This window comes from Oncorhynchus masou, chromosome 24 (genome assembly GCF_036934945.1).
Source record: "Oncorhynchus masou masou isolate Uvic2021 chromosome 24, UVic_Omas_1.1, whole genome shotgun sequence".
In the NCBI taxonomy this organism is placed as follows: domain Eukaryota; kingdom Metazoa; phylum Chordata; class Actinopteri; order Salmoniformes; family Salmonidae; genus Oncorhynchus; species Oncorhynchus masou.
This window is the reverse complement of record NC_088235.1, coordinates 83,574,263-83,589,512: the sequence shown is the minus strand read 5'-3', so window position 1 is coordinate 83,589,512 and position 15,250 is coordinate 83,574,263. Positions and strand designations below refer to the sequence as shown.

The 15,250-nt window shown below is 42.7% G+C and overlaps 1 protein-coding gene across 7 annotated transcripts in view; it reads right to left on the bottom strand.

The window, feature by feature from the left end:
* Positions 1-15,250, bottom strand: part of LOC135512859 (nuclear factor 1 C-type-like) — a 122,062-nt gene that overhangs the window by 83,725 nt on the left and 23,087 nt on the right. For all 7 annotated transcript variants that reach the window (XM_064935316.1, XM_064935313.1, XM_064935315.1 and 4 more), the window contains exon 2: positions 4,295-4,826. In XM_064935316.1, the coding sequence (XP_064791388.1) occupies positions 4,295-4,826 (532 nt within the window). The remainder of the gene's footprint in view (positions 1-4,294; positions 4,827-15,250) is intronic.

The following is a 15,250-nucleotide window of genomic DNA, read 5'->3' as shown; positions in this document are numbered from 1 at the left end:
TGTGTCATACTGGTCATGCATGCCACGATAAAACATAGCTAGTTCACTAGCTAAGCTAGCTATGTGTAGTTAGCCAGTAACTCCTCCAGTATGTGTTGACGTCATTTCACAGGATTTGTTTTTGGACAAAAGATGTAGAGCACGGTTTCCAACTGGCCTGTGGGTGGTTTTATTTGTCTCCCCAAGTCTTCTGAGCAAAAAAAATATATACATATTTTTATTGTTGGACATATATATATATATATATATATATATATATATATATATATATATATTTTTACACCATTTATCATCGCAAATTGATGTTCATTTTGGAAATCTGTTCCAAAATATTTCCACGCATAATAGAGATATAAACTGAGTGTACAAATCATTTGCTCTTTCCATGACATCGACTGACCAAGTGAATCCAGGTGAAAGCCATGATCCCTTATTGATGCCACTTGTTAAATCCACTTTAATCTGTGTAGATGAAGCGGAGGAGACAGGTTCAAGAAAGATTTTTAAACATTGAGACATGTATTGTGTGCTCTGGTCAGAGAGTGAATGGGCAAGATTGAAGTGCCTTTGAACGGGGTATGGTAGTAGGTGCCAGGTGCATTGATTTGTGTTAAGAACTGCAACGCTGCCAGGTTTTTCACGCTCAACAGTTTCCCGTGTCTATCAATAATGGTTCACCACCCAAAGGACATCTAGCCAACTTGACACAACTGTGGGAAGCATTGGTGTCAACATGGGCCAGTATCCCTGAGGAATGCTTTCGACATCTTGTAGAGTCCATGCACCGATGAATTGAGGCTGTTCTAAGGGCAAGGGGGGGGGGGGGTGCAACTCGATATTATATGCTGACTAGATGGGGGGCACACTCATCTCTCACATGTTGATTTTGTCCATCCACACCAGACAAGATCAGGACACGCAGGTGGAAATATCAAGGCGAACTCTGAACCAACTATATTCATTTGGGGACAGTTTGAAACACATGAAACATTCATGAACATTTAGCTAGCTAGTTGCTGCTAGCTAATTTGTCCTGGGATATAAACATTGAATTGTTATTTTACCTGAAATGCACAAGGACCTTTTTTTCTGGATCTTTGTAGAATTTTTACCCATTTTGACTCTACTCCAACAATTCATCCACAGAAAAAAAGGGGAAACCTCATTAGTTTTTAGTAATCTCTCCTCCTTCAGTCTTCTTCTTCTGTGGACTTTATATAGCGGTTGGCAACCAACTTTGACTGGAGTGTGGACCTCAGTTCATCTTTCAATCACCCATGTGGGTATATGCTCCTAAAAACCAATGAGGAGATGGGACTTGCAGCGCATCAAGAGTCAAAAATAGAACCTGGTTCTATTTTAGTGCCTGGCTACACAGACACTCGTTGACGCGCAGAAGCAGCTTAGATAAATTATTGAATAACAAGAATGTGTACATTTATTTTGCAATGCTCACGCACACAACGCAGGCGGTGTGGTCAGCGTTTTAGGAAGGTGTTCTTGATGTTTTAGTGTATGGTCATGACTAGAGGTCGACCGATTATGATTTTTCAACGCTGATACCATTTATTGGAGGACCGAAAAAGGCGATACCGATTAATCGGCCGATTTAAAAAAATAAAAATATTTGTAATAATGACAATTACAATACTGAATGAACACTTATTTTAACTTAATATAATACATCAATAAAATCAATTTAGCCTCAAGTAAATAATGAAACATGTTCAATTTGGTTTAAAAAATGCAAAAACAAAGTGTTGGAGAAGAAAGTGAAAGTGCAATATGTGCTTTTTAAGAAAGCTAACGTTTCAGTTCCTTGCTCAGAACATGAGAACATATGAAAGCTGGTAGTTCCTTTTAACATGAGTCTTCAATATTCCCAGGTAAGAAGTTTTAGTTTGTAGTTATTATAGGAATTATTGGACTATTTCCTTCTATACCATTTGTATTTCATTAACCTTTGACTATTGGATGTTCTTATAGGCACTTTAGTATTGCCAGTGTAACAGTATAGCTTCCGTCCCTCTCCTCGCTCCTCCCTGGGCTCGAACCAGCAACACAACGACAACAGCCACCATCGAAGCAGCGTTACCCATGCAGAGCAAGGGGAACAACTACTAGAAGGCTCAGAGCGAGTGACGTTTGAAACGCTATTAGCGCGCGTTAAATAGCTAGCGTTAAATAGCTATTGAAAATAAGAATGTGTTCTTAACTGTCTTGCCTAGTTAAATAAAGGTATAAATATAAAAATAAAATAAAAATCGGCGCCCAAAAATACCGATTTCCAATTGTTATGAAAACTTGAAATCGGCCCTAATTAATCGGCCATTCCGATTAATCGGTCGACCTCTAGTCATGACCATCGGGCCGCGGCTGAATCTAGTTGATGATCCCTGCTGTAGAAATAAGTAAGAAATGGGACTTCTATAGCCAAATATCTTATTCATCAATTTTTATTTATTTTAATGACCTGGTATGATGGTACAGTACATTGATCAGTCAACCTTTAAAGTAACTGTCCAGTGTTTCCAGATTTATATGAAATATATTACAATATGAGTGAAATAGATTTCCTTCCAAATTTCTTTTATTATGTATGTTAAAAATAAGCTGTGTTGGAATGGTGTAGCCGTACGGCAACAACAGAATGGTGTGGGTGTATACTGGTCATTAAACATATTCATGTGAGTAGACTGCATGGCCAGCTCATTCTCCTCAGGAAGGTGACATCATCCTCTATGAGGAAATAGCAAGCATTTGTTAAACGGTCTGTTTGAGATACAAGTGGGGGGTTTTTCTTCAATTTATGCTTTGGCCACAAATATGAGTATAGGATGAGTCAACAACATTATTTAGGTATGAGTTAACAGAATATTATCTGGACAGTTACTTTAAAACTGCAACATTTTCTCTCAGCCTCATGGCAAAATGTGTAGAATAGCATTATAAAACTGGAAATTGTTCTCTGTGCCCCATGGCAAAATGTGTTGAAATGCAGGAAGTTAGCGGTTTTCACATAATTTTTCAAGAAAAGTATTAAAAGTAGTGTCAAACTGTGCAGAATTGCAGGAAATGCATTTGAAATATATACACCACAATTTTGGCCATGCCACATACACACATATATACGCACACATCACCCCCTCACACACGCTCTCCATCATCCTGACACACACACACACACACACACACACACACACACACACACAAGACCCTGTCTGTCTGGTAGGGTCAACTCACACACAGAGGGGTTGAGGACGTCATCTGCAGTGCTGATTCCCAGCGTTCAGTATTTAAAACAGCAAAACCATTATTTTAACTGCATACGGACGCCAAATTGTTCCCATAATATTTTAAAGCTGTTTTCATTGTAACAGAGGCTTATAGTCGCAGATTATTCCGTTTTTATGATCATTTTATTTGATGACAGGCTGTGCTCCTCCCTGCCACTAAAGACGCCTAATAGAACAGCCTATTCGCACACAGGCCCATTGTGTGTGTATCCTAATGGTTGTGGGTTATGTGTGGTGGCCTGGCAGGCTGATCGGGACCCACAGCAGGGACCAGGGAAGAGCTGCCCCATCAGAGGATGAGCCAAGTAGCAGTGGCTATGCAGAGTGGTCCTGGCTGATGTCTGCTGGCACCAGCCCTGAGAGACAGCCCGCCTGCCTGTGCATCAGCTGGCGCCCAGCTTTCCCTGCTAACTACCAGGCTACACCCTTTTTTATTCAACACTGTAAATTTTAACACTTCTCTGAGGCTGGTGTTCGAAACCCATGCTCATTTAAAATTATTTACACTGTCAGGACTTTTTCTCTCTCTCTCTCTCTCTCTCTCTCTCTCTCTCTCTCTCTCTCTCGGTAATGGTCAGTCTCTCTCCTTCAAAATAAACCAACTTCTACAGCACAGAGCTGTGACAGAGTAGAACAGATGTTTAAAAGGTCCCAGAGCACGGTGCTAGGTGTGCTGCTGCAGGATGTGTGCGTTTACAACACCACCCCTGGACATGGCTGAACATCCACTAAGTCTTCACTATGACACAGTATCTACGTAGACTTCCTCCTACAGCACTGACATGTCACTGAGGCTTAAGGATACTTCCTACCTATAGTCTGTTCCTAGTAAAACACATAGGCGTCATAATTCGAATCATTATTTGCCGTGACTGTACGGGGAGGAAATATATATTCTAAATGGTCAACAGTTGACTGACTTCTGATAAAGACTATAAAGAGGGAGAATGCGTGTGTGTGTGTGTGTGTGTGTGTGTTTGTGAGTGCAGTGCACGTACCTCTCTCCTGTACGAAATAGGCCAGGTAGAGGTCCAGCTCCTTGACCGAGACGCTGATGTGGTGTGGCTGGACACAGAGGATGGGGTTGTTGCATGGCCCAGCCTTGACCAGGCGCTCTCCGTCCGTGCTCTCCAGCGGGATGCCCTTGAACAGGATGACCATGACCAGGTCCAGCCTCCACACCTTGTCGGCCTGACGCAGGCAGTCGATCCTCCTCATCTTGCCCTTCTGGTCAGGGTTAGAGAGGACGCAGCAGGGGGTCTTCTTCCCTGTGATAGACAGAACAAAGTCCTCGCGGCACTCGGGCCGGATGTCCTTGCGGAGTTTGGCCAGCAGCCGCGACGCCCACTTCTGCTTGACCTCGGGCTTCTCTCCCAACAGCTCGTCCTTCACTGCACGCTCTTCCTCCTTGGTCATCCTCTTCTCGTGCTTCTTGAAGTACTTGCGTTTGCGCGCCTGCAGGTTGAACCAGGTGTAGGCAAAGGCACGCACATGAGGCAGTAGGGCCTCGATGAACGGATGAAACTCATCCTGGAGAAAGAGACAAGGGAAGAAGGGGTCAGTACTACAGTACCAGAAAAGACCATGCTGTATGAACCCTAACCGTTAACAGCATCTATAGTATGGGTGTATGGAACAAATGATGTAAATAAAATAACAAGTTTAACCATAGTTGTTCTTTGTCTCCATGTTCAGTAAAACACCACCAGCAACAGTAATCATTTATTCAATTACGCTTGTTTATTGTTTTCCTTCTTTGTGGTCCGATTTTCAACATCCAAAATATACATCTGCGTGCCTTTGGGGCACATCACAAGCCAGTTGCTTTGCTGTTTAGAACACAACCGTTCAGCAAGGTCCTCTTGGTATCTCTAATTACTTCCATATTTCCACAGAGCAAAAAGCCCATATACACCAGCCTGCCCACACCTAGTAATTCCAGGGTTTTTCTTTATTTTGACTATTCTACATTGTAGAATAATAGTGAAGACATCAAAACTATTAACTAACACATATGGAATCATGAATTAACCAAAAAAAAAGTTTTAAACAAATCAAAATCTCTTTAAGATTTTAGATTCTTCAAAGTAGATCAGTCAATCCGGGAAAATTTCAAGAACTTTGAACGTTTCTTCAAGTGCAGTCGCATAAACCATCAAGCGCAATGATGAAGCTGGCTCTTATGAGGACCACCACAGGAAAGGAAGACCCAGAGTTACCTCTGCTGCAGAGGATAAGTTCATTAGAGTTACCAGCCTCAAAAATTGCAGCCCAAATAAACGCTTCACAGAGTTCAAGTAACAGACACATCTCAACATCAACTGTACAGAGTTGAAATTATAAATATATTTTTATTTGTTTAACACTTTTTTGGTTACTACATGATTCCATGTTATAGCATAGTTGTGACGTCTTCACTACTATTCTACAATGTAGGAAATAGTCAAAATAAAGAAAAAACCTGGAATGAGTAAGTGTGTAAACTTTTGACTGGTACTGTTTAATATGCATATATGTAGTAAATATAGGCACGGTGCCTGCGTGTATGTGTTTGTACTTATGCAGGTTGAGCCAAACAATGTATTTGTTTGTGAGCACATAGTTGTTTGTGAGCACATAATAGGCTATAAATGCATGCATATGTATGTGTTTGTACCCGCACATGGAGGCCAATGACTTTTGAGTGACTGCGTGCAAAGAGACCATCCATCCAAATATAATCAAATGAAACTTGCACATATAAGCAGAGTTAAAGATGTATTGCGAGCATAGTGTTCAAATTGGTACAAGCCATTTGCCCTGCTGCCCTTATGGCTTAGTATGTTTGTCCTTGTGTCTAAGAGATTTAACCCTTTGTGGAATACAAATGTCACAATATCAACTATCCAGTGATCATCATCTCTTTCATAAAACTGTACAATTCAAAATAGAACATTCTAGAATCTCTTTCCTCAAAGGGTTAATATGTTGATTAATGGAGTCTCTACGGGCTGCTTGGAGTCCACACACAGGAGGTTGGAGCAGTGTGTGAAGGTGCTTCAGAGAGCCAATACAGGCCCTAGAAGCCAGCCCAGGGAGTGTAATTGGACATGACTGTGGCACTCTGCAGATCTCATGCAATAAACAGTCTGCAGTACTGCTCTCAGCAGCACAACATTTTAAATGCTTCCAGCTGTCTCAACCATGGCTGCCTGCTCCAAGCAGACGACATCGGGTTCAGATAAATCTTTACAAAACCCATCCCTCCCACACTGATGTTTCATTTCATCTGGGATGGCCAGTGTATTCTTTCCTTTGTTCTTGAAAAGCAACACTGCTGTTTTTATGAAATACAATATGCATCATGTATGATAAGGTTTCTGTATGATAAGGTTTCTGTATGATAAGGTTTCTGTATGATAAGGTTTATGCTTTTTTATTTTTTTATTTATTACTTTAATCGCAATAAAACATCTGTGGTGAAATCCCTTCATTCAAGGTTTATTCAGTCTGGCTTCATTGTATTCCGATTCGGGACAGTTGTAAAAACCAGCAGTGACTCCACCGAGAAGAGGAAGCCAGACTTATACCTTCTATTCTAAACAGTAACAGCAGGGCAAATTGTGTTTTCATGTCCGCTTATGTCAACTTTATATCTGAACAGGGTTCAAAGAAAACAGTCAGCTGTAATTCCGGGGTTCAGAGTCCCTTGTCTTGGCTTGTTGAATGCACAGCACCCATACACACATCTACAATCAGGGGCGGAAGAGGGATCATGGAGAAGTGATAGAGTTATGGTGTAAACGTTCCAAAGCTAACAAAGAGAAACTCTCCTGATAGAAACCAGAGGCCTGGAAACAAGACAGACAATCTGATGAGGGCTTTATGATTTTCCAAAATGAGAAGGCAATTCAACACTGCCACGGGTACAACAATCTCTCAGTACATCTATATAACATCGACATAACGTTTGGGTTTTGAACTGAACATTTAAAGTAGAGCTGCATCTCTCCTGTCAAAATGAAGAGAAGTTAGCTTCCATTTCAGGCATTCAATAAATCATGTGTTTTAGCCAAATGATAACACCACAAAACGGTTACGGGGGTAAGCCTGAAGATATTGTAATAGTTGGAGGCCGAGGCCAAATCCATTTTCAATGTGTGCTATACTTCTCAACTGGGGGGTTATTTAACAGTCTGGCCCAGCCATACAAGACTCGTAACCATGGATGTTCCCCTCCCTGGCCCATGTAGAGTTGCTCTCATTAAACACATTGAGCTGGAATCTCCACCAACCACTCCTGGGGTAAAAGTAAACACTAATTAGGATTTCACGGCGGTTAGTTCATATTTTTGAAATATTTCCATGTTGTTTAGAGTGAACTCCAAACATGTTAACTGGAGTTCAAGGGGTGCATTTCTGATCTTTAGGGTAGCTCGCTCTTTTCCACTTATCCCTGCCTCCAATTTCATGATGTTCTTATGTTTTCTTCGCTCTTTCCATCCACATACCCCCTAGCTAGCCTCCATCTGTGCAAACCAGACTTTTACAGGCCCCTAATGGTAGTCTCTAGCCACACAAACCTGTCCCTCTTTCACCTGTGCTCCAGCGTCTCTTCAGCCCAATCCCACCCCAATACACAGGTGAATAGAGGTCTGAGACCAAACAGACCCCTTCATTTAAATGTACCCATTAACCTAGCTGCAAAACAAGTGCTGCCTTATGGCGTGTTTACTACAGTAACACGGGGATGAAAAAGCTGCGGAGAGGGAAGGAGTTGAGAAGCAGGCCCTCGCTCTCCTCTTGCCTTTCCATATTAGGCCTGGACCTGCTCCAATGGAATGTTCTGCTTTTCCTACAATCAAAATCAAAGGGTTGCCTCGACTTCAGATCTGTTTACACTCTGACGATGAGAATGTTATTGATAAACAGAAGTGATGAATGAGTTCCCTATTGCAAACAGACGGCAGATCTTTGATCAGAGCCTGGGTCTGATGGCAGCTCAGCGCAGAAGCCTGCTGTGAGATCCGCTCTGTGCACCTATAGCTCAGTCCGGCCACTCAATGGTATCCCTTACAAAAATAAACACTTGGTTTTTGGACACGTGTGATCAAATCACTTCCGAAAAATTCCACGTGAATGTCTATTTATTTTATGTCTATTATATTTTTTTTTACAATGTCTATTATATCTTTTTTTGAATGTCTATTATATATATATATTATCCCCCCCAAGAACCAGACATAAGGTTTTCAGACATGTGAAGTTTCACTTTTCACATGGCATTTATTTTTCCCATGTTTATTTTTTACCACTTCCAGCTACATCTGGTCTCCCATCCAGGAACAGACCAGGACCAACCCTGCTTAGTTTCATAGGCAAGCCAGCAGTGGGATGCAGGGTGGTACGTCGCTGGAATGAACCTGACAAAACTTGCAACTGCAAAAAAAGGCATCCAAAACAAAGGCCAGTGTAACATAATATTTATTTCACTGAAAACAATTTTTGGGCATCCATTTACAATTAATTTCTTCTCTCATTTTGAAACGATTTCCCTGTAATATTTAGTTTTTCAATCAATACTTTTGGGTTTATGTTTTGCTTTCAATACCATTATTTTTGTTTGCAATAATGAGAATTTTGTTCTCGACTTCTGAAGTTTGCTTGATATTAATGGCGCAAAAGTAACTCACTCACTAGAGGATCGCACCATATTATAACACTATTACTCTTTTAAAAGGTGTTTAAAGGGGCAATCCTTGATTAAAACATCAACAAAGTGACCTCCCCGCCACAGTTTCAGTAAAAAGCTGAGGGATGGGGCTTGAGAAATGCAACCACAAAAAAACATTAAAATGATGCCAGCACTCAACCACTATCAAATCCATAGACTATGCTAAGGATGCAAGGACTGACTAACCACAATATCAAAATTATAGTTTTAACCATGTTTTTAGGATATACAGTTGTTGTTTACGCTTTGTTTACAAACATTGGAGAAAACAAGCTAATACTTGGAGTTATGATGGGGTACGACAATTCAACCTGGTTTCAGAGAATTTCGTATTATTCTGTATGAATGAATTACACTTTATTTTTGTGTCAAATCGCCAGTTGGCAACCCATCCCTTATGCGATTAATTGACACACCAACAAATATTACAATAATTAACTGTGATAATGAATTGATCATTCTTCTTCCGGTGTTCTTTGCAGTTCGCATTGCATAAAGAGTGAAACATTATTTGATCAAAATAATGTATTCTGAAATTATTCAGACCCTTTGACTTTTTCCACATTTTGTTACGTTACAGCCTTCTTCTAAAATTGATTAAAGCGTTTCATCCCCATCGTCAATCTATACACAATACATTGTAATGACAAAGCAAAAACTGATTTTTTGAAATGTTTGCAAATGTACATAACAAATGAAAATATCACATTCACATAAGTATTCAGACCCTTTACTCAGAACATTGTTGAAATAGCTTTGGCAGTGATTACAGCCTCGAGTCTTCTTGGATATGATGCTACAAGCTTGGCATAACTTTATTTGGGGAGTTTCACCCATTCTTCTCTGCAGATCCTCTCAAGCTCTGTCAGGTTGGATTGGGAGAGTCGCTGCACAGCTATTTTCAGGTCTCTACAGAGATGTTAGATCGGGTTCAAATCCAGACTCTGGTTGTGCCACTCAAGGACATTCAGAGACATGTCCCGAAGCCACTCCTGCATTGTCTTGGCTGTGTGCTTAGGGTCATTGTCCTGTTGGAAGGTGAACCTTCACCCCAGTCTGAGCTCCTGAGTGCTCTGGAGCAGGTTTTCATCAAGGATCTCTCTGTACTTTGCTCTATTTATATTTGCCTCAATCCTGACTAGTCTCCCAGTCCCTGCCGCTGAAAAACATCCCCACAGCATGGTGCTTCCACCACCATGCTTTACCGTAGGGACGCTGCCAGGTTTCCTCAAGACATGACACTTGGCACTCAGGCCAAAGAGTACAATCTTGGTTTCGTCTGACCAGAGAATCTTGTGTCTCATGGTCTACACCCTACACCCAAACAAGGACACTGCGTTCATCCACCTCTGGCCTGCTCGCCTCCCTACCACTGAGGAAGTACAGTTCCCGCTCAGCCCAGTCAAAACTGTTCGCTGCTCTGGCCCCCCAATGGTGGAACAAACTCCCTCACGACGCCAGGACAGCGGAGTCAATCACCACCTTCCGGAGACACCTGAAACCCCACCTCTTTAAGGAATACCTAGGATAGGATAAAGTAATCCTTCTCACCCCCCCCCCTTAAATGATTTAGATGCACTATTGTAAAGTGGCTGTTCCACTGGATGTCATAAGGTGAATTCACCAATTTGTAAGTCGCTCTGGATAAGAGCGTCTGCCAAGTGACTTAAATGTAATGTAAATGTCTGGGAGTTCTTTAGGTGCTTTTTGGCAAACTCCAAGCGGCCTGTCATGTGACTTTTACTGAGGAGTGGCATCTGTCTGGCCACTACCATAAAGGCCTGATTGTTGGAGTGTTGCAGAGATGGCTGTCCTTCTGTAAGGTTCTACCACCTCCATAGAAGAACGCTGGAGCTCTGTCAGAGTGACCATCGGGTCCTTGGTCACCCGATTGCTCAGTTTGGCCAGGCGGCCAGCTCTCCAAACTTCTTCCATTTAAGAATGATGGAGGCCACTGTGTTCTTGGGGACCTTCAATGCTGCAGAAATGTTTTGGTACCCTTCCCTTGATCTGTGTCTCGACACAATCCTGTCTCGGCGCTCTACGGACAATTCGATCAAACTTATGCCTTGGTTCTTGCTCTCACATGCACTGTCAACTGTGGGACCTTATATAGACAGGTGTGTGCCTTTCCAAATCATGTCCAATCAATTGAATTTACAGGTGGACTCCAATCAAGTTGTAGAAACATCTCAAGGATGATCAATGGAAACAGGATGCACCAGAGCTCAATTTCGAGTCTCATGGCAAAGGGTCTGAATACTTACAGTTGAGGTCGGAAGTTTAAATACACCTTAGCCAAATACATTTAAACTCAGTTTTTCACAATTCCTGACATTTAATCCAAGTAAAATTTCACTGGCAGTTAGGAACACCACTTTATTTTAAGAATGTGAAATGTCAGAATAATAGCAGAGAGAATTATTTATTTCAGCTTGTATTTCTTTCATCACATTCCCAGTGGGTCAGAGGTTTACATACACTCAATTAGTATTTGGTAGCATTGCCTTTAAATTGTTTAACTTGGGTCAAATGTTTCGGGTAGCCTTCCACAAGCTTCCCACATTAAGTTGGGTGAATTTCAGCCCATTCCTCCTGACAGACCTGGTGTAACTGAGTCAGGTTTGTAGGTCTTTTCTATAGGATTGAGGTCAGGGCTTTGTGATGGCCACTCCAATACCTTGACTTTGTGGTCCTTAAGCCATTTTGCCACAACTTTGGAAGTATGTTTGGGGTCATTGTCCATTTGGAAGATCCATTTGGGACCAAGCTTTAACTTCCTGACTAATGTCTAGAGATGTTGCTTCAATATATCTACATAATTTTCCTTCCTCATGATGCCATGTATTTTGTGAAGTGCACCAGTCCCTCCTGCAGCAAAGCACCCCCACAACATGATGCTGCCACCCCCGTGCTTCACGGTTGGGATGGTGCAAGGCATATATTCAGCCTAGGTATAATTTACATGACATTATTAGTGAGTCTTATGGTTGTGGAAGGCCTATATTCTGCACAGGTTTAATTACACAAGCTCTGAATTCATTATATTATTGCTGACTGTTTTAAATCTAGTGTATTTGACCTTTAATTGTACAATGTTTATTTAGAGAAAACATTATTTTTTTTAAATCAAGATATACATTGTGAATCGGCCATAAGTTAGAAAAAATTGAGACATGGGTTTTATGTCATATTTTTTTAAAGGGATATACTGGTGGCTACTGGAGTCAGAGTGGCCAGAAATAACTTTAGTCCCTGCACACAGAGAGGAAAGACATGGCCTTAACAGCTGTATTTATGCAGTAATTGAATAATTTTGTTGCAGAGCCCAGGGAGATGTGCTTTTATTCCTGCTCGTTGCTCGGATACCATTCTTTATTTTGTCTTAAACAGAAAATGTTATTTATTTATTTCTTATTTTATTTGCCATTTATCTTTTTTTCAAGGAGAGAGGAATTGGGAGGGGTTTGGGGGTTGGTCTTTCTAGCGGATGAGAGAATGATGGAGTTGTGGTCAGATGCACGTGCCCCGACCCAAGCATACACAGAGAGGAGAAAAAGTGTTCTTACAGTTAATGAAATACATCTAAGCGGTGGAACTTCCAAATGACTTCTACAGAATCTATCAACTTTGCCATCAGGAAGGTTGGTAATAGCCTTATTCTATTTTGCATTGTGAATATTGTAGGTACGGTATTATGACATCAACTTAAACTGAAGAGATTTTTTCTCTTTATCCAGGCAAGTGCGGTGGAGAAGTTATTAAGCTCTGAATTTATGCGTTTCTAAGCTTTCATGACAATAATCCCTCCCTCCCCACACCATCCTGAACTGTATCTGTACCAATCACCAGAGCCTCTGGATTAAAATTGAACAAAATCTCTCTCCTTCCCTCTCTCTGCCCATCCCTCTCCTTCCCTCTCTCTGCCCATCCCTCTCCTTCCCTCTCTCTGCCCATCCCTGCCCTTCCCTCTCTCTGCCCATCCCTCTCCTTCCCTCTCTCTGCCCATCCCTGCCCTTCCCTCTCTCTGCCCATCCCTGCCCTTCCCTCTCTCTGCCCATCCCTGCCCTTCCCTCTCTCTGCCCATCCCTCTCCTTCCCTCTCTCTGCCCATCCCTCTCCTTCCCTCTCTCTGCCCTTCCCTCTCTCTGCCCATCCCTCTCCTTCCCTCTCTCTGCCCATCCCTGCCCTTCCCTCTCTCTGCCCATCCCTCTCCTTCCCTCTCTCTGCCCATCCCTCTCTCTGCCCATCCCTGCCCTTCCCTCTCTCTGCCCATCCCTGCCCTTCCCTCTCTCTGCCCATCCCTCTCCTTCCCTCTCTCTGCCCATCCCTGCCCTTCCCTCTCTCTGCCCATCCCTGCCCTTCCCTCTCTCTGCCCATCCCTCTCCTTCCCTCTCTCTGCCCATCCCTCTCCTTCCCTCTCTCTGCCCATCCCTCCCCTTTTCTCTCTCTCATTTCAATGTGAATGGTAGTAGAATACTAAAACAGCTGATTGCCAACAATCTGAAAAATGCTCTCTGCTAGTACCAAAAAGGCCTTCCAACCACACTTCCGGCCAACTCCACCTACAAAGAGCAAAGAGGCACAATACTGCAGAGAAGGGAACCAGATTTAGAAAGAAAGCGACGAGGGTGTGACTGGCTAGACACTGACCATTCATGAAAGTGTCTGCAATGTCTGTCTCCTCCAGACCATAAATTCAATTTCACTACTTTCAGAGGCATTCCTTATTATGATGTTAAACGATATCGTTCCCCTCAAGAACAAACCAACAATAATAACCCCAAGAGTGCACCACTCTCACACTTCTCTATTACAGGAATGTGCCTGTGTGATTCTGAATGTCAATAACGGTTGGCTCCATTACTGACTAATAACAGAGCTAGTTAGGGAAAGTGTGTTGGCGTGTTTCCAGCAGGGTCTTGGAAGGCAGGGCTGTGCATGTTAAGTGGGTCAAAGGGGATATGTAGTTGACTTCCAGCAGTGAGTCATCCTGCCTCGTCGCTGCACAATTGCTGAGTCAGCCCTCAGCCAAGCACAATGACAATAGTGAGGCGGGGGGACACTCAAACAAAGGCAGCAAGCTACAGAGGGAAGACTCACTGCAATATTTAGGTTAGCTCCTTGTGCCGGCTCTGTCGATCTCCCTCGTGGAGGCTTCAACTTTGTGAGGGTCTGACAACTATGGAGGTGCTACGTCAACTGAAAGGAAACCCCCTGACCTTTGAAATGACGATTTAACAAACTGTGTTTTGTGATGTGTCGGTACGAGTTTCGCCACATTCACATCTTAACACGACACAGTTCAATACTGGGAAAAACCCATCTGCAATTTCCTCTTCAAAGTTGTTTATTAGTGTTGATGAACAGATCACCCAACAGTTAATGTCCATTCTCTCCTACAGGGGATTGATACAAAGGGCCATTGTCCATGGCACTTCGTCTTCTTAGAAAAGACTGAGGTCTGAAGCTGAATGAGAAAACCGGCCTTATGTCACAGATAACGGAGCCACAGGGGGCATCTGTGTGCCTTCAACACATCCCAAGGGAGCCCCTAACGTGGGAAAAGAGACTGCAAGTAATGTCTCTGTGTATATAGGATGGTTGAACATGTGGGAGTCTGGCTCTCTCGGCTTGGCAAAGGACTGTTCAGTAACAGACATCCTGGGAGAGTAACTGATAATGTCGTCTTGCCTCAACATCAAAGAAAGTCCTTTCAATGTTAAAAAAGCATCATTTAGGAGCGTGGGAGTGATGGGGGGTAGGTTTTCTAATTGCAAGAAATAACAAGATTCCTGAACCGTTCAAGAAATCACAGCAACAGGAAAAGGAGGACCGAGCACGCCCCCATTCTCATCGACGGGGCTGTAGTGGTGCAGGTTGAGAGCTTCAAGTTCTTTGGTGTCCACATCACTAACAAACTATCATGGTCCAAATACACCAAGACAGACAGGAAGAGGGCACAACAAAGCCTATTCCCCCTCAGGAGACTGAAAAGATCCTTAAAAAGTTCTACAGCTGCACCGTCGAGAGCATCCTTACTGGTTGCATCACTGCCTGGTACGGCAACCGCTCAACCTCCGACCGCAAGGTGCTACAGAGGTTAGTGCGTACGGCCCAGTACATCACTGGGGCCAAGCTTCCTGCCATCCAGGACCTTTTTACCAGGCAGTGTCAGAGGAAGGCCCTAAAAATGGTCAAAGACTCCAGCCACCCTAGTCACAGACTGTTCTCTTTGCTAC